Source organism: Sinocyclocheilus anshuiensis, unplaced genomic scaffold (genome assembly GCF_001515605.1).
Source record: "Sinocyclocheilus anshuiensis isolate Anshui unplaced genomic scaffold, SAMN03320099.WGS_v1.1 scaffold860, whole genome shotgun sequence".
NCBI classification, from domain to species: domain Eukaryota; kingdom Metazoa; phylum Chordata; class Actinopteri; order Cypriniformes; family Cyprinidae; genus Sinocyclocheilus; species Sinocyclocheilus anshuiensis.
Window position 1 is genome coordinate 611,579 of NW_015548288.1, and position 19,392 is coordinate 630,970.

At 39.6% G+C, this 19,392-nt stretch overlaps 1 protein-coding gene across 1 annotated transcript in view; it reads left to right on the forward strand.

The window, feature by feature from the left end:
• The window catches only part of LOC107655920 (oligophrenin-1-like), a 36,409-nt gene that overhangs the window by 13,890 nt on the left and 3,127 nt on the right, over nucleotides 1–19,392 (forward strand). Inside the window, exons 13-22 of the mRNA XM_016443543.1 lie at nucleotides 2,744–2,806; nucleotides 3,726–3,800; nucleotides 4,232–4,316; nucleotides 4,405–4,463; nucleotides 6,324–6,429; nucleotides 7,421–7,580; nucleotides 7,852–7,990; nucleotides 10,527–10,853; nucleotides 13,573–13,702; nucleotides 17,502–17,552. Coding sequence (XP_016299029.1) covers nucleotides 2,744–2,806; nucleotides 3,726–3,800; nucleotides 4,232–4,316; nucleotides 4,405–4,463; nucleotides 6,324–6,429; nucleotides 7,421–7,580; nucleotides 7,852–7,990; nucleotides 10,527–10,853; nucleotides 13,573–13,702; nucleotides 17,502–17,552 — 1,195 coding nt within the window. The remainder of the gene's footprint in view (nucleotides 1–2,743; nucleotides 2,807–3,725; nucleotides 3,801–4,231; nucleotides 4,317–4,404; nucleotides 4,464–6,323; nucleotides 6,430–7,420; nucleotides 7,581–7,851; nucleotides 7,991–10,526; nucleotides 10,854–13,572; nucleotides 13,703–17,501; nucleotides 17,553–19,392) is intronic.

A 19,392-nucleotide genomic window follows, 5' to 3' on the forward strand; every position in this document is an offset into this window, starting at 1 on the left:
AGCTGTTTGACTTTGAGAAGGTGACAGAGGTCTGACATCAATCGAGACATAGGTCAGTCGAGGAACGAGAGGTTCCCTGGTCAGTCAGGATCTCGGAGGGGATGCCCACCCGACTGAAGAGCATGAACAGTTCCTTGGCTATGGCCTTGGCCGTGGCTTTGCGGAGGGGCACTGCTTCGGGATACCGGGTAGCATAATCCACTATCACCAGAATGTGCTCATGGCCCCGGGCGGACTTCGGCAGGGGCCCTACGAGGTCCATCCCAATGCGCTCGAAGGGCACCTCAATTATAGGGAGAGGAATGAGTGGGCTGGGGGGAGGCCGCGCTGGAGTGGTGCGCTGACAGATAGGGCAGCTTTGGCAGAAGCGTTTCACCTCAGCTTCTAAACCTGGCCAATGGAATCGATCACGGATCCTTTGTATGGTATTGGCGGCCCCCAGATGACCAGCCATCGGGTGGGTGTGGGCCAGCTCAATAACTGTAGCAGTCTTCGTTTTGGGCACCACCAATAGTAACTTTTCCTCCCCCCGCCTCGGGGCGGCACAGTAAAGGAGCCCATTTTGGACCAGGAAGTAAGGCACGGGGTGAGGTGCGGGCTGTCTGTCCTCTCCGTCGACTATCCGCACTTGGTGCCAGCAATTCCGTAGCCGGTCATCCTCACGCTGTTCTCTACCAAACGAGCCCCCAGAGGTTATCTCGAACCCTGCTGTTCCGTTCCCGGCAGTCCGGTCGGCGGAGCCCCCTACTGGCCGGAGGTATTGTGGCGGCGAGCAGCTGTTCAAACCCCGGCCAATCTCTCCCAAGAAGAACCAGCACGGGGAGATCCGGGACGACGCCGACCTCCAGGGCCCAGGCTCCTGATGGAGCGGAGATGGTGACTTGGCGGGCGGGACTTACTGGCCTTGAGGTGCCCTCCGGGGGTCGCCAAACGGGGTTTGCCCTCCGGGGGCTGGCTACCGCCCTCTCTCCAGCATCTCTCGCGAAAGCCGCTTCTGCCAGCTCGACTGCTTCCACCAGCTCAGCCAGGCTGTTTGGGTTACGCATTCCCACTGGGTTCCTATACCGTCTAGGAAGCGGTAGGGCGGTCCACCACCACTCTCTCGGCGACCTGGGTGGCCGAGGGTTCGTCTACGAGCAGCCACAGATGAGCCATGCGGGACAACCGGGTGGCCTGGACCCTCACTGGCACGTTTTCCTCATACGTCCAAGTCCAGAACTGTTGTGCGGCACAGATGGGGGACAGCCCCACTCGGGCTAGGATTTCCCGCTTGACCGCGCCGTAGTCTTCGCTCTCGGGAGGAGTTAGCGCAAAATAGGCTCGTTGCGCTTCCCCGGTCAGGAAGGGGGCTAGGAGACGGGCCCACTCCTGTCGATCCCAACTCTCTCGGGTGGCCACTACTTCAAATGTGTGCAGGTAAGCTTCTATATCATCTAGGTCGCTAAGTTTGGTGAGATGGTGGTGCGCCGACGCGCAGGGATCTGGTAACGGCACACGAGCCGCGCCGGCTTCCCGCAACATTTCCACTGTCTGCTCCGTCCGTTCCTGCCGAGCAGTGAGTTGTTCTGCAAGCTGGTGCTGGCGTGTGGTGATTTCCGTCAGACGTCGGATGATCTCCTCCATTCTGGGCTTCTCATGTGAGAGCGCGAGAGAGAGAGAGAGAGAGACCGGCTGCGTCGCGACAGTAACCGTGTGCTTTATCTTTTACAGTGGCTACGTGTACTTTTTGCATTTCTCTAAGCTTGATAATGTAATGTGATGAAGTTTCTCATTTCATCCGATGCCTGCCTGTGACTAACCGTCATAAACTGACTAGTACAAAAACAATTAGACCGCAAAACATCTGGGTGGCCAAACATGTTTCAGTGGGGGCCAGTACACAAGGCAGCATATCAATCAATCTTTATTACAGACTCAAGGTCCAAATAAAAAAAATAAAAAAAACAAGACAATAGTACAACATATACACTCTTCTTAATTGTTGGCCTTCTGGAAAGTATGTTCATTTACTGTACATGTACTCAATACTTGGTAGGGGCTCCTTTTGCTTTAATTACTGCCTCAATTCGGCATGGCATGGAGTGAAGGCGTGCTCGGTGCTGCAGGGCAGTCCTGTAGAGGGGTGGGTGAAGCAGGGTGAACGTGTGGAGAAGGCCGATCGTCAGTCGCTGGTCTCTGCAACAAACAAAGAGCACACAGTTAGCGTCCTGCATAATCGGAGGCGAAGCTCAACCTCCTTCCCCTCTCTTCCGTTTATATATCCTCCTCTTAATGAGGTGCAGGTGCCTTTTCCACGACATTCTAATTTATTGAGATGCACCTGTATGCATATATATATATATGCATTGCTATTTGCACTTCTGGTTAGATGCTAACTGCATTTCATTGGCTCTGTACTTGTACTCTGCACAATGACAATAAAGTTGAATCTAATCTAATCTAATCTAAAAACAAGAAAATCTTACCGACACCAAACTTTTGAATGGTAGTATAGGTGTGATATCTCAGGACCTTTTTCAGTGATGTATGTTAGCTATAAAGAGAAAAGCTGCAGAACACAGGAAACTCCAAAAATAGATGGAGAAAATGCTGCTTAATAGATTCCGGTACTTGCAAGGCTGTGCAATACCATATATAATAATTACACCATAAAAAGTGTGCAGTAACCTATTGAGAAATGCATACAGGGATGATGAACTGTGTTCATTATATGTAATATTAATTGTTTTGTTTTTTTTCTCAGTGGACCTAAATGACATCGGCTTCAAGTTCGTCAGAAAATGCATCAACTTTGTGGAAACAAAAGGTACCATCACACATTAGACTAGCAAGAATATCAGTTACTTATTTTAGTTTGTCACCTGTTCACAATGACTGACTCTGTCTGCGGTTTTCATGGCCACCATATGCTTTAATCAGAGATAAGAGACAACACAATGCCACTATTTATTGGATTCATGTCTCAAGTGCAGCCAGCAGAGGGCAGCAGCACACTATTTGTGTTCACATCTGCGGATACAGCGATTTGAGCCAACTCTAGAGAGAAAACATTCTTTTCCAGAATGTTTTTGCTGCAGAACTGTGGCCAAAGAACCAGAAACACACACACAGAAACATACAGATTTTTGTCAATAATATATCATATAAATTAAAAGAAAAAATCAAGTGATATAAATTGATAGCAGACGTGTATATGCTCTCCCTCACATTTTCTCCCTCATGACAAGTCATTTGAAACCTGTCTGTAGCATTTCCATGGCTGTTATAGTACAGGAGTAAAATCGTGAAGAGGCCGTTCATGCGCATTAATATGCATGATTACACCATTGCGTTGACTGCGGGAGCACCGAGCACTAACGGCTCTGTTTGAAGTGCTGATGTATGCGTTCACCAGTCTCTGAGTGTGCCGTTACTCAGATTTCCCAGACGTTTAAGACCAACCCCAATGTCAGGCACAACGTGGTGTATGTTAACAATCAGTAAACTCTGGCAAGTTATCGTTTGGGGTTATTATTGCACGTCTAATGATGGCTGAGCGTGAACTGAAAGTGGGCCAGTTCCACCGCACGCTTTCCAGTAGAGCTGTACTTTTCCACTGTGGACACTTCCCCCTTTCATTCTCCTTCATGGCAGGTTCTCCAGTTTTCTCAGTCTATAAATCATGCTTTCTGTCTCCCTTTCCTCCTTTTTTTCAGTTTCTCTCTTCTTCTCTTTCTTTCTGGTAGGGCTGACTCAGGAAGGAGTCTACAGGACTGTGGGCAGCAACATTCAAGTACAAAAATTTCTGAATGCCTTCTTTGGTGAGGAAATGGCCAAAAGAACATCTGCTTTATGTGTGTGTACAATGTGTGTACAAGAGGAAGACATTCGAACATGCTCTCACACAAACATGCACTCATTGTGTTTCTAAAACTTGTAAACCAGATTTATACACAAACATTTACAACCAAATATACAAACATACTTTATTTCTTGTTAAGAAGCTAATCGTGTTATCATAAATTTATTGTCTCATAATTCTGAGTCCAGCTTATTGTGGCGTGTTTAATATCTGCAGTGAACTTCCTGAGTTTTTTACTCAGTGGAAACCAAAGCAGAGATATACGTCCATGAGAGCGTCCTTGAGCTGTTACAAAATCCCTGACACATATTCAACAATAGTAACAACCATCTGAGGAAGGCCATTTATCTCTCTCTCTCTCTGTCTTCATCTGTCCTCCTCTGTCTGTAGACCCAAAGTGTGCAGCGGATGTAGATTTCAATTCCACTGACATGGACATTAAGACCATCACTAGTGCTTTGAAATTCTATCTGCGGTGAGTTAAGCACACATGATTTTATTATGTTCAAAAATGACTTTTTAATTTTTTTAAATGTGTACTGTACATTTGCATGCTTTTCCAGGAGTTTGAGTGAACCACTGATGACCTACAGCCTGCATGGAGAACTGATCTTAGCAGCAAGTATGACAGTGAACACACACAGACAAACACTTTTATGTGTATGTGTGTATTTTCCATCTCTTATGTGGGTCAGTCTTGTTCAACTCAAGCGTAGCTCTAAAAGAGGGGAAAAACACAAGTCCAAGTGCACTGTTTGCCCTTTCAGTTCTACACAATACTATATCCCACATCAGTGATCCTCAACCATGGATATACAGTGGGTACGGAAAGTATTCAGACCCCCTTCAATTTTTCACTCTTAATGGGTAACTAAGCAGGTTCCAGGGGGTCCTTTTGATTAGGCTTTGTTAACCCTACAAAACAAAAGACTGCAAGTTTTATACATTTGAATGACACTGATAACAGAATGCACTACCGTTCTTTGTGAAATGAATACCTTTATTCAGCAAGGATCCATTCAACTTATCAAAACTGACAGTATAGACATTTATAATGTTACAGAAGATTTCTTCTTCAAATAATAGCTGTTCTTTTGAACTTTCTATTCTTCAAAGCATCCTGGAAAAAATGTATCATGGTTTCTGCAAAAATATTCGTAGCACAACTGTTTTCAACATTGATAATAATAAGAAAATCACGGGAATAAATGACATTTTAAAATATATTAATAGAAAAGTTTAATTTTAAATTGTAATAATCCTTCACAATATTACTGTTTTTCCTTTTGTTTAAAATATTAAGCCACTCGAGGACATTTTACAGTAATTTTACAAAGGTGATGGGTATTATTAGGTCTAAAACCCCTTAATCTTGTTAAATGCACAGCTTCAAGTGACCGTTAAAATGTTGGCAAAATGAATACGAAAGAAGATGGCAGTGTTTAATAAATAGAATACATTTAATTACTAATAATATTCAGAATAACAAATTCTATCAAAAGTAATATAGTCCATTTAGCATTATTGTAGGCTGTGTAGGGTTGCCAGCAATGTAGCATATTAATACACTTTAGAATGCAACTCATCTAATCAGAAATTAGAGACAAAACCATCCGTTTTGAGGCGTTGTGTCTGCATGAGTTGAGTGTGTGCCCAGCTTTGAGTGTTTTCAATGAATTGTCGAAAGTGCTGTATTGTAATTTAAAAGCTTAAAAGCCATTAAAGCAGCTTTGATTATTATAGCTTGTCTGCTTGCTTGCGCTCAGATTACACACAACTAAACAAACTCAGTGGAGCAGAGGAAAGGGCTACACCTGCTGAGGGATTAACGGCTCGCTTTAATGTGCTTTACTCACTTGGCCCAAGTGACATCTCAGTCTGTCGTGTTGTAGAATTTCTTTATTTTTAATTTTAAAGACGTCAAGAGAGTTTTGTCCGACTCTTTCAAAGATGCTACAGCGTCTCTTAAAAACGCTGTACACAGTTCACAAGTACACGTTTTTGCTCCGCTCTTTATAAAGTAGCTTTGTTACGCTTCGCCACAAGCTGTATTTTTAGATAAAGCTGTGTTCATCCCATAGTTCACAATAAATGTGTCTGTACTGATCCTTTTAGGATTTTACAAGTTATCTTTGGACAAGTTGAAAGACGTTCAGCAAACTGCCGTGAGATGTCTGCAGCAAGAAAAGAAAAGCCACTAGCTTGCTAGCACAATCAATCAGCTCTATTAGTCTTAGTGTAGACTGAGAAGTGCACTGACTTGCACTGTCTGCTTTATTCTGCCTTTACGATGCATTCTTTAAAGTGCTTTCCTTTGGTACCTTGTAATGGGAGTCATGGCAGTGAGATGTAGCATGAACCGCTCTTTCCATGGGTGCGAGTCAACACAGATTGTGGCACAACAGTTATGTTAATAGAGCAATCTGTGGATCATGTCCATCTATAGTGTGTGTGTGTGACTTTTCCTACATTTTTTCCCCAGAGTCTGAGAATCTGGACTATCGGTTAGGGGCGATTCACTCACTTGTTTACAAACTCCCAGAGCGGAACAGAGAGATGCTGGAACTACTAATCAAACACCTGGTCAGGTAACACATACATACATAACACATGCAGGCATGCGTGAACACAGACGTGCTAATGTTGAAACACACACACACAGACAGACTGTGGTTTTTCTAAATGCTACCCAGCTTGCTTGAGTGTGTACCTTTATAATTATATATTCAAACTGTGTTTTGATTAATGTGACAGGTTGTGTGTGTGTGAAAGTGTGTGTTCTAACAAACCTGACAATAAATCACTATAGCTCCATGTCTCATTTTGTGTGTGTGTGTGTGTGTGTGTGTGTGTGTGTGTGTGTGTGAAATATCTTAAATAAAGCATACAGCATATTCACATAAGTAGCTTGAACTTTATATTTAACAAGCTTATATACTAAATAGAAAATTAGGATTACATTAATAATGCATTGGTAAGATTTTTGAAAATTTTAAGGCTACATTTATTTGATCAAGAGTACAGTGAAAACAGTAATATTGTTATTAAGTAGTGAAATAACATTTCCCATTATCAATGTTGAAAACATTTGTGCTGCTTAATATTTTTGTGAAATATAAAGTTCGAAAGAACAGCATTTATTTGAAATCATTTGTAATATTATCTGTACTGTAACTTTTGATCATTTTAATGCATCCTTGCTGAATAAAAGTATTAATTTCTTTTAGAATCATATATTTTAAAAGTATTTTTATATGTGCCAGAAAATATATTTATGAAATCCTCAATACATCACAGTAAACCAAACATTAAATTTTAGAAGGCATAAACACATTTATATGATTAACGAATGTACAATCCAGTGACAACACCACACTGGCCCAATAAAGACTTCCCAAAACTTTCTCACCCTGGCCATGGGCAAGTGGGCTTATTATAATGAGCCCTGCATTATAATAAGTAGCAGACACTGCAAGCAATATTTATCAGTTTTATCCAAAGTTATACAGCACTTATCACAGGGATAATCCCTACGTCCTATCCCAAATCTCACTACATTATCTCTGTGTTTTTTTTTAGTGTTTGCAGCCACAGCAGTGAAAATCTGATGACCGTGTCAAATATGGGTGTAATATTTGGCCCCACTCTCATGAGAGCAGAGGAGGAAACCGTAGCGGCCATGCTGGATATTAAGTTCCAGAACATCGTCATGGAGATCCTCATTGAGGACTACTGCAAGGTCAGACCTTTCCATGCCCCTTTCCCAACGATCAGGGGGACAGTTTATCTCTGTATCTATTTTTATACAAGCAAAACGCTCAGACAGAAAACAGGTTTCGAATGAGAACTGCTGTATTTGTGCTGTAAAATATTTTGTAATCAAAACAAAAATGCTGTGATTTATGAGAGATTAATTTCAACAATATGTTCTCACATTTTCAGTGGCCTTAACAGTGACATAGATTGATAATGTCTTTTTTTGTAATTACTGCCATCTCTGATGTTCGCAGATCTTTAAGGGTCCTCCTGAAGAAACCATACCGCCTCCTATTCCTCCTCCAAGGGTGACGCCACGGAGACGGCAGCCAATCACAATCTCAAAACGCCCACCCCGTCTCTACCCCGGCCTTCAGCCTCCAGTTTTTGAGCGTAAATAGCCTTCAGAATGATAGCCATCATCATCATCATTGTCATCCTCATCATCACCATCTCTTCGCCATATAATGCATATTTTTGTACCTTATCAGTGAAAATATGAATTTTATTTTTAAGAATTTATCTTTAGCATAGATGAAAATGGATTTTATTTATTTTACATTTTTCATTTTTTTGTATTGTTTTTTTACTTTTAATATAAAAAAAGATTACTTAATTTTTTTAAAGATCTATGCAGCTCCGATAAGACATACTATATTATGTGTTTCAGATCTATATGTATATATTGTTTTTTGTTTTGTTTTTTCTTCCATTTTTTTCTGCTTTGTCTTACATGTTCCTTTTTTGCTTTTACCTTTTCAAAGCAAAGCAGCATAGATGAAAATGGATTTTATTTATTTGACATTTTTCATTTTTTTGTATTGTTTTTTTACTTTTAATATAAAAAAAGATTACTTAATTTTTTTTAAAGATCTATGCAGCTCCGATAAGACATACTATATTATGTGTTTCAGATCTATATGTATATATTGTTTTTTGTTTTGTTTTTTCTTCCATTTTTTTCTGCTTTGTCTTACATGTTCCTTTTTTGCTTTTACCTTTTCAAAGCAAAGCCTGTTTTTGTGCTGCAAGCTTAAATACAGTACACACACCTAAACACTGTAGTTGTGAGCAGGCGCACACACATAACAGCTGATTGGGTTTCATATGTTCTGGAAGGGACCTTGGACTGGATCTGATTCTCCTTAAAAGGGTTTTCTCTAAATGAAGAAAATACTACCAAACCTCCCTGATCTTCCTGTCACACACACACACGCACACACACTCCTCATGTGCCAGTTTAGAAGCCCCTCCTTGCACATTGTGAATTGTATGATTAAATCTGCAGGATCTCGAGGTGTGTGTATGCGTATGTGTGTCTGCTCTGATAAATGTTCGTTCTCTGACATGTTGTCCTCCCCTCATTGTGAGCCCTGTTATGTGTGTTTTTTAATGCATGCATACGAGTGTTGGTATGCCTTCGTGTGTGTCCTGTGTGCGCTACCCAGTGTGTCTGAGAGCTAATGCCTGCATGCGTTTTACGACACTCAATCTGTTTTCCATTGGCTTTGGGACCTTTTTCCCTCTAATAAGCCATTTTCATTATTAACATCTGAGCCTTTTTTCTCCCTCTTGATCAAAAACGAATGTACATTGTATTAAACCATTAATATGACTCTCTGGTTCATTTGTATATTCATGAAATTTTAGCTTAAAGCATGCTGGATCTTTGCTTGTTCAGATCAGTGGAATAAATTTTTTCCCCTTCTGTTGTATATTTCAATCCAATCATTAATATAAGTAGATCATAACGGCTCGTTTCCTGTTTGTTGAATTAAGCGGTGGCGGGATCTGTGTGTTTGTGCATGTGTGTGTGTGTGTGTGTGCCACCTGTTGTTTTATTGAATCTTGGATTGTGCATAAACTTGGCCCTGTGTGTATGCGTGTTTCTGTGTTTTTGTTGAGAATACAGATACAGTTATGGAGTATTAGGAGCAACTGTGTGTGTGGGAACCCCTGCCAAAATACGAATGTGTTTGTGAATGGTTATTCATGCAAATGTGTCCATGTCCAGTTTGGCTAGCTCACCTAGTTGTTTTGACTGATGCCGTTCACACACACACACACACACACACACACACAGCTGTTTTAAACTCTTGTCCTTGGTTCTCACATGAACAACTTTTTTTTTTTACACACTAAATTGGAGTCAAACCAGACTGTCAATCAGTTTGTCGTTCATTCATACCTCATTTCAAATCTTTTTTTCTTTTTTCTTTTTTGATCCCAGATTCATATTTTTTTCTCAGTTAAATAAGCAAAGTCTATAAAAACACCTTTCCCTGCATAAAAATGCTTTTCATTGTATGAAAGAAACATTAGAGTCTGGTTTAAATGCCAGTACTGAAGATAATTTGTGCTCTTAGATATATACTAAATGCAGTTAGCTTTTACCATTTCAAGGTAATAATGCTAATTCCACACAGCAGAAAATGGCATTTCTTTATAAAGAGATCATGAAAGTCAGGTAAAAATCATTCAGGCTTTGACCATATGACTTGAGCTGATAACAATCAGCGTGTTTGAGTTAAGCCGTTCATGGCTTCTAGACACTTTTTCTTTCAGTTTAAAGCTTCCATTATGTTCTGGTTGTGTTGAAGCTGTTGGAATGAAATGACTAATTTTGGGTAATTTGATTTTGACTATTTCAGTCTTTATTGGCTTGTATTTCTCGTATTGTGGAAACACAAGAGGACAGAGCATCTGTCGAGCTGTTCTCTTTATTTATTTATCGTAACTATCACAGTCTCCTGTTTTTAAGCCAAAACTACAGGAACAGGACATTTAAAATTTTAACGGCACCCCTGATACAATCTCCCCTGTGGGGAATGTTCAGGGCTAAACCCTTGCAATTGGGCTTCTGACCTGCCTAATGTTTAGTAGTGTTTTATCTAAACTGCCTGCATTCACTGATTTTTTTGCTTTGCAGGGCGAGAGCAAAATGGTGCCACCCACAATGATGGTGAACCCGAGGGAGATACCAGCCTCACCAGTCCGTTTCCTCATCAAAGAACAAAACTGACACCTCCTTCTGTCTCTCCTCCATCCATCCCTCTCTCGTCTCCGACGTCTCGGAAGCCTGCTCACCCCAGACCTGCTCTCCGGCCCTTGGATTCTGATGTCAGCAGGCTTGAAGTTAGGATACAGGATGGTCAGAGGTCGGACGCCATGGTGACGACCAATGGGGAATCAGGAGTGACAGTGAACCGAACTCAATCTTTTCAAGGAAGGAGGCCACCACTCAGAGGAACAACTGGTAAACAAGCAACACACATGGTCAAACTATTCATCAGTTCATTTTGATGTTTTTGGGGGAGCCTAAAATCAAACATTTCAAATTACACATTATATGTATATGTGTGTGGGTGTATACATTTAAAAACTTGTCTGCCAAAAATCAAAGTCACTTGATTCAATGAACATTCGGCCAAAAAACATAAAACAGGAAAAGATGTCATAGAGAGGACCCTTGCAGACCCCCATGACTGTCAAGGCCAGTAAGTCTCTCAGTAAGTGTCTCTTATATCAGGTAATATGATGCTTTTATGAAAAGGCAAGATTATTTCAGATGACAGACAGATTATTTTTTGACTCCTCAAAAACATAATGATATTTATAAAAGTTATTAATTCTTGATATTGGTAATAAAGCACGTAATACTTTAAAAATACCTTGAAAATATATTTTAAATGTTTTGGAAAAAATTGGAAGATGTACACTCACTAATTTGAAACATTTTATAAAATGTTTATATATATATATATATATATATACAGTGCTGCTTGAAAGTTTGTGAACTTTGTGAACCCTTTAGAATTGTCTATATTTCTGCATAAATATGACCCAAAATATAATTAGATTTTCACACAAATCCTGAAAGTTGACAAAGATAATCCAGTCAAACAAAGGAGACAAACATATATACTTTGTCATTTATTTATTGAGAAAAATTATCCAGTGTTAAAAGGGTCATAGGATGCCCATTTTCCACAAGTTGCTATGATTCTTTAGGGTCTTAATGAAAAGTCTGTAACATAGTTTGGTTAAAATTTCTCAATGGTAGTGTAAAAGAACCACTTCAACTCTGTGATGTTGGTGGGTTTCCTTCTATGAACTGCTTGCTTCAGGTCCTTCCATAAAATTTGAATTGGATTAAGGTCCGAACCTTGACCTGGCCATTCCAAAAGATTAACTTTGTTCTTCTTTATCCATTCTTTGGTAGAACGACTTGTGTGCTTGGGGTCGTTGTCTTGCTGCATGAACCACTTTCTCTTGAGATTCAGTTCTCGGACAGATGTCCTGACATTTTCCTTCAGAATTTGCTGGTATAATTTAGAATTCATTGTTCCATCAATGATGGCAAGCCGTCCTGGACCAGATGCAGCAAAACAGGCCCAAACCATGATACTACCACCACCATGTTTCACAGATGGGATAAGGTTCTTATGCTGGAATGCAGTGTGTTCTTTACTTCAAACATAATGCTTCCCATTTAAACCAGAACGTTCTATTTTGGGCTCATCTGTCCACAAAACATTTCTCCAGTAGCCCTCTGGCTTGTCTGCATGATCTTTAGCAAACTGCAGATGGGCAGCAATGTTCTTTTTGGAGAGCAGTGGCTTTCTTCTTGTGACTCTGCCATGCACACCATGGTTGTTCAGTGTTCTCCTGATGATGGGCTCATAAACATTAACATTAGCCAATGTGAGAAAGCCTTTAATTGCTTAGACGTCAGCCTGCAGTCCTTTGAAACCTAGTGGACTATTACACGTCTTGCTTTTAGAGTGTTATTTTTTGGTGGAGCACTCCTGGGGAGGGTAACAGTGGTCTTGAATTTCCTCCATTTGTACACAATCTGTCTGACTGTGGAATTGGAAAGTCCAAACTCTTTAGAGATGGTTTTGTAACCTTTTCCAGCCTGATGCACACAGCAACTCTTTTTCTGAGGCCCTCAGTGGTCTCCTTTGTTTGTGCCATAATTCACTTCCTCAAACATGATCAGACTTTGATAAATCCCTGTTCTTTAAATAAAATAGGGCACGCACTGACACCTGAAAGTCATCCCACCGATTAAAAAAAATGCCTCTGAACAGATGGACTCTAACTTCACCTTCAAATTAACTGGGATTGGTAAAGTCCAAACTCTTTAGAGATGGCTTTGAAAACTTTCTAGCCTGATGAGCAACATCAACTCTTTTTTCTGAGGTCCTCAGAGATCTCATTTGTTCGTGCAATGATACACTTCCACAAACATGATCAGACTTTGATAGATCCCTGTTCTTTAAATAAGACAGGGCAGGCAATGACACCTGATAGTCATCTCACTGATTAAAAACACCTCCAAAAATGAAACGCACCAACTTTTGCCGCTCACAGATATGTAATATTGGATAATTTTCCTGAATAAATAAATGACAAAGTATATATATTTGTCTCCTTTGCTTGATTGGATTCTCTTTGTCTACTTTCAGGATTTGTGTGAAAATCTAATTATGTTTTGGATCATATTTATGCAGAAATATAGAAAATTCTAAAGGGTTCACAAACTTTCAAGCAGCACTTCTGTCAACTTTCAGGACTTGCATGAAAATCTGATGATTTTTTGGGTTATATTTATGCAGAAATATAGACAATTCTAAAGGGTTCACAAACTTTCAAGCAGCGCTGTATATATACAGTATATATATATAATGAACATTAAAACAAAGTGTACATTTCTTAAAACCTGACGTGTTTATTCAAAGATTTTTCTTTTCTATTTTATGGACACTCCTATATGTCATTGGCCTCTAAATGACTGATTCCTGTGATGTTAAAACACAGTATGGCATTTGAAGTATGAATGATCGCCATAGTACAGGACCGGCAGTTCCATGTGATCTACAGTTAGCAGAACACACATGTACAGTAATCCCGATGCAATGAGTCAGTCGGTTAAAGTGGTTGTAACAGGTGTGTGTATGTGTGTGTAACAGGAGAGGCTCAGGGGCTGAAAGGACAATCTTTCTCAGAGAAGAGTTCCATCTGCCGGCCACCAAGTCGACCACCAGATCCACCCTCTCGTCTCCTCAATAAAACTCCAAATGAAGACACCCCAGCCTCATAGTGAGTACACATCACTCACCACAAATCCCACTTCACCGTGATGCAACTGCTGATTTATGATTGAATGGTTCTCTGTGGAAAAATTCCAATTTCTTTTTTGCAACATGATTTTTTCTTTCTTCTTGTTATATATTGCCAAGAAGCTGAAATATGTTGCATAGCTCATGGGGAGTGGCTCCCGTGCAGCGGTGATGGGATATGTTTGGGTGAAGGATATTTCAGCTTTGCATGCTGCTCAGGTGTGATTTTGGCACATTCATCCAGGCAGATTTGCTCCAGATTGTTCCGGTTACTTGCTCGACACCTGTCCACTGCAATTTTCAAGTAGCGCCACAGATTCTCAGTTGGATTGAGTTCAGGACTTTGATTGGGCCATTATGAGATGGGAGATGTGTTCTTGTGCCAATGTGATGTTCATTTAGCCTTGTGTCTGGAAATATTGACCTTCTGAAGGAAGAACTTTCTCCCAAGCTTTGTTCTCTTGCAGTAGGGTTGAACAATTTTAGGGATGCATGTTATATATTGGAACCAAAACCGTTAATCAGTTATCACATATTTTAGGTCAGTATTTGATGTTTAATTGTACATTGATTTCCTGTTTTTTACACTTAGATGACATTTTCCATCATCTAACGCTCACTAAAAGTAAATTTTTAAAAACACTAATAATTTAATAACACTGTCAATGTAATCCTTATGAATGTTTAAAATAAATATCCATTTTTTCATACTGTACATTATAATGTTGTGATGCCTAAATTAACTTAAAACGACTGATTTAATTTTTAAGTATTTAGACAAAGTGGTAACAATTTTGTCAAATAAAAATATATTGAAATAATGGTTTGAAATGCAGCCTAAACATTGGATATCTGTTGTTGTTGCTGCTTAGGTATATCAAGACCAAAAAGGCATAAAAGTCCATTGTGACAGCAGCTCTCAGGCTGAACTCAGGGTGTGCAAGAACTACAAACTAGGAAGTCTGTCTCCAAACTAAGTCATGTTTTACCTAAGCTTTCCTGCTAACAGAAGGAGGAACTCAGACCTCTTTCAGTTGAGCCAAAAGTGAACGGAGTGAAAAAGAACCCAGTTCTCATGGCATTAACATTATACCTGAACTTAGGGTGGACTCAGAAATCGATCCTCTTGAGTTGTCAGAGGGTCTCTTTCTACTTTTTATTTCTACAGTTATTTTTAGGAACCCAGCAAACTTAAATATTAATGATGTATTGTTATTATATTGAATGTTATGAATATTGAAATTGTTGTGCAATATGTTTCTGTTGTAATTTATTTACTTTAAACCCTCAAGCCTGTTTGGAGTGAAGTTCACAATATAGTTTTCACTCTACACGTTTATTAATGATTATTTTATATATTTTGTTACATTTTGGCCGTTTGTGCTTTAATAATTACACATTTCATATTGCAAATTTGATTCTATTGCATTTAATTTTGCAGCCCTATATTGCAGTACCTTTCTGTATTTTGCATCGTCCATTCTTCCTCCTGCTTTTATGAACATGTCCAGTTCCTGTTGATGAGGAGAAGCCCTACATGATGGTACTGCAAAACTTTAGCATGTGACTGGTGTTTTTTGGTGATGTGGGCAGATATACTGTAGATTTGTGTCATCCAGATTGTTTTAGGCTGACCAAGATCTGATCGTTTCCTGCATTGCAGCTGGATCACTGTTATGCATTTTGGCAAACTCCTGACATGCTTACACATGATTCTTTTTGAGGAATGGCTCCTTGCTGCCACCCTCCCTATACAGACCGGTGGTTTGCAGGACTATTGCAATGGTTGGCTGGTGCGTGTTTACTCTGTTGTCAACCAGTGAACGCTGTAGATCCTGCGGAATGATTGTTGGCCTCTATGTGGTCCTCTTGGAAATTTCCTGGTTCACACAGTTCACAGGAATGACCTTTTATAGGTGTGTCTGGGTGACCAAAGGTTATCACTGGGACATCCAAACACTTGGATATAGTTTTGTTTTTCCAAAATGTATGCATTTGTTTTACTATAACTAGGACCCAGGAATGCTCTTAACTTGTCATTTTCACAGCAGTCCTTAAGACTCGCAGCTAGAATAATGATCCCTTAACTGTGGGGTTTTTATCTAGAAAATTCTATGGGTATTTTAATGGCTCACAGGTAGTAGTCAATTCAACGGAATTTGTGTCCTCATTAACACAATTGCCATCTGTGTAGACTTAAAACTATTGCGTCAAAGGGATTACATTTTTATTATTATTATTTTTTTTTACAAATTCTTTTTAACAAAAAAAAAAAAAACACATTAAAGGGTTAGTTCACCCAAAAATGAAAATTAGCCCATAAATTACTCACCCTCAAGTCATCCTAGGTGTATATGACTTTCTTCTTTCAGACGAATCCATCGGAGTTATATTAAAAATTGTCTTTGATCTTTCAAGCTGTTTCATGGCACTCAGCGGGTGTTGCATGCATCAGTCCAAAAGCACTTAATTAAAATGCGTCCATCTATAAAAAAAAAAGTGTCTCACACGGCTCCGGGGGATGAACAAAGGCCTTCTGTAGCAAATCGATGCGTTTTTGTAAGAAAAATATCCGTATTCAAAACGTAATAATCACTTTAATGTGTAGCTTGCGCTCACTGTTGTACACCGAAGCAGTTCCGGGCGGATGACGAATGAGTTCAGCGCTGCGCATGCATCGCTCAGAAGTGATGAACGCGGAAGCGCAGCGGAGAGATCAAAACAAAACAGTGGTCACCAATTAGAAGTACAAAACGAGGATTTGTAAAGAAGAATGTCGGAGGATTTCGATGTAAGCCAAGAGCAGACTGGTTTTCCTTTGCTAAAGTAAGGAAACTTTGCTTTTTTTGCTCCTGTTAACACACGTTGGTTTTCACGAGACTCACCGGCGCATGCGCAGTGCTGAACTCATACGTCATCAGCCCGGAACTGCTTCCAGTGGACAACTGTTGGCGCAAGCTACATTTAAGTGATTATTACGTTTTGAATATGGATATTTTTCTTACAAAAACGCATCGATTCGCTACAGAAGGCCTTTGTTCACCCCCCGGAGCCATGAGAGGCATTTTTTTTTATGGATGGGCGCTTTTTATTTAACTTCTTTTGGACTGATGCATGCAACACCCGCTGACTGCCATGAAACAGCTTGAAAGATCAAAGACAATTTTTAATATAACTCCGACTGGATTCGTCTGAAAGAAGAAAGTCATATACACCTAGGATGGCTTGAGGGTGAGTAATTTATGGGCTAATTTTCATTTTCATTTGGTTTTACTTTTTTGCCGCTTTGAACATTTATAGACTAAATTTTCAGAGTGATGCAGAATTTGACTTGACAAAATTAAATACAAAAAAGCATGACTATAACAAAAATGGCACAAATTAGCTCTGCTTATTAGTGTGTTCTGTCAGATATTCTCATATTGTCCATATGTCCTTAATAGGAACAACAGTTTCAAATGCAGATATACATTCACACGCGCTGAGATTCAGTGCGAATGTCAGTACATGTAAATGAGATTTAGTGTAAAGAGTAAGTCAGACCTCAAAACGGCAACATTTCCACATTTGGGATTGAAGATTCCAACTTCAGCCTCCGAAGAGACTGTAATCTAATGAAAAATGGTCTTCACAGCATGTAAACAACATGAACAAAATGTGAAAAATATAGACAAAATAGTTCTATTCAGTCTTGTCTTATTTAGAATGATCCCAGTAGATCATTTCCATTCATGATCAGTTTTGTATCAATGTATTCTTCTTTCTCTCTTTCCCCATAGTGTCGCCTCCAAAACCAAATTTTTTGAGAACGCTTCGAGGCAGGTGGGGAGGTATGTATGCGTGTATTTGAGGGCATATGCTGGGTCAGGAGTGTGTGTGTGTGTGTGTGTGTGTGTGTGAACCTTTCATTGTTTTCAGCAGCTGCCTGACCTCACTTAGAGCGGAGCCAGTAAAACCTGATGCACTTTTGATGTTTGTGCTTTCAAATAAAGTTGTGTTTAATACACGACCACATGCTGAAAGTCCTTGTGTTACAGACCAAATAAAAACGGAACTAGACATACATCCGATCGGTTGTTTAGTCCTGCTTGATGGTTTAGTTTAAATCTTTCAAATAGACAGGTAGTTTAGAGCAGGTAATTCGATCCATGTCTGGGAAAAGTCTTAAAACACACACACACTCAGATTTGCACCTACAGGCACATAGCCTTATTTGAACCCTTTGGCTTAAAGGAATAGTTAATCCAAAAATAAAATACTGTCATTATTTAGTCAATTCGAATGTTGTTTCACACCTTTTCTTCGTTTCGTGGAACACAACATGAGAAATTCGGATGAATAATTTGGTCTGTTTTCCAAGCAAATTCCAATGAATCCATTTATAAGCTTCAAAAAGGATGTAAAAGCACCATAAAACTGTCATAAAATTGTTCCGTGTGACTCATGTGCTACTGTATATTCCAAGTCTGCTACGTCATACAATAGCTTTGTGTGAGGAACAGTCTGTTCTCGCTCAAGTTTGACCGAATGTCCGGTTCATGTACAATTCATTTATCTAGGCTGAATCAGTATTCTGAATTTGAATCAGTGATCTGAGTATTCCTGTAGCTCAATCAATAGAGCATAGCGCTAGCAAGGTCATGGGTTTAATTCCCAGGGAATGCATGAATGAAGTCAAATGTTGTATATCTTGATTTCAGTGCAAGTCATCTTGGATAAAAGCATCTGCCAAATGCGTAATTCTAAATGAATCATTCATGTAAATACTTTATTCACTAATCAGATTGATTCAGTCCCATTCAATTCAGTGACTCAGCACAGCAGTTAACAAATGACTTCATGTGTCTTGATTGTTTGTTTTTTTTTGTACTTTTGGAGCATCCCCTGGTCATAAACTGGACCAGTTTAATGACACTTTTATGTTTTTTGTCCATTTAGATGCTTGAAATCTCCAGTGCTCAGTCATTTTTACTGCATGAAGAAGAGCAACATTCTTCACATTTATGTTCCACGGAAAATAGAAAGTCATACAATTGAGTAAATGATGACAGAATGTTCATTTTTGGCTGAACTATTCCTTTAAGCACAAAGGTTCAAATAAGGCTACAGTGTCTGTAAAATGTTCTAAGACACAACCGGAAAGTACAGATAAGTTAGACGAGCTACTGCTCAGATATTTGGTTGTGTATGGACAGTTTGTGTGTAATCTAAAATGGGTATGAGCTGATCTTTTACTAAATTCTGAAATACGAGATGATGAGCAGTTTGGCTGCCTGTTTGAGTTTCGGAGGATTCTCTTCACTGCTCATGGAGGCTCTCCAAGCCCACGCACACACTTGTGTAGTTCAAGTTCAAGGCCTTTCACAATGCTAGAACACATCCCTGAGGGAACTCTCAGAGGATTCTAAGATAAAAGGTTTGACCAATGCAAAGCATCAAAGTTAACAAAAATGAAAGTCTGTAATGAAGCAGCACACTCCACTCATTTCATGAGCTTGTGAACACTGCTGGCAACGCAGGTGCCCATATTTCATGCGCATAAAATCTAATGTACCGTTGATAGTGCAAGTGTCATTTTAAAGGAATAATTCAGCCATACAGTTCCATACTGTGTGTGTATATATATATATATATATATATATATATATATATAATGTAAATAAATGAAAT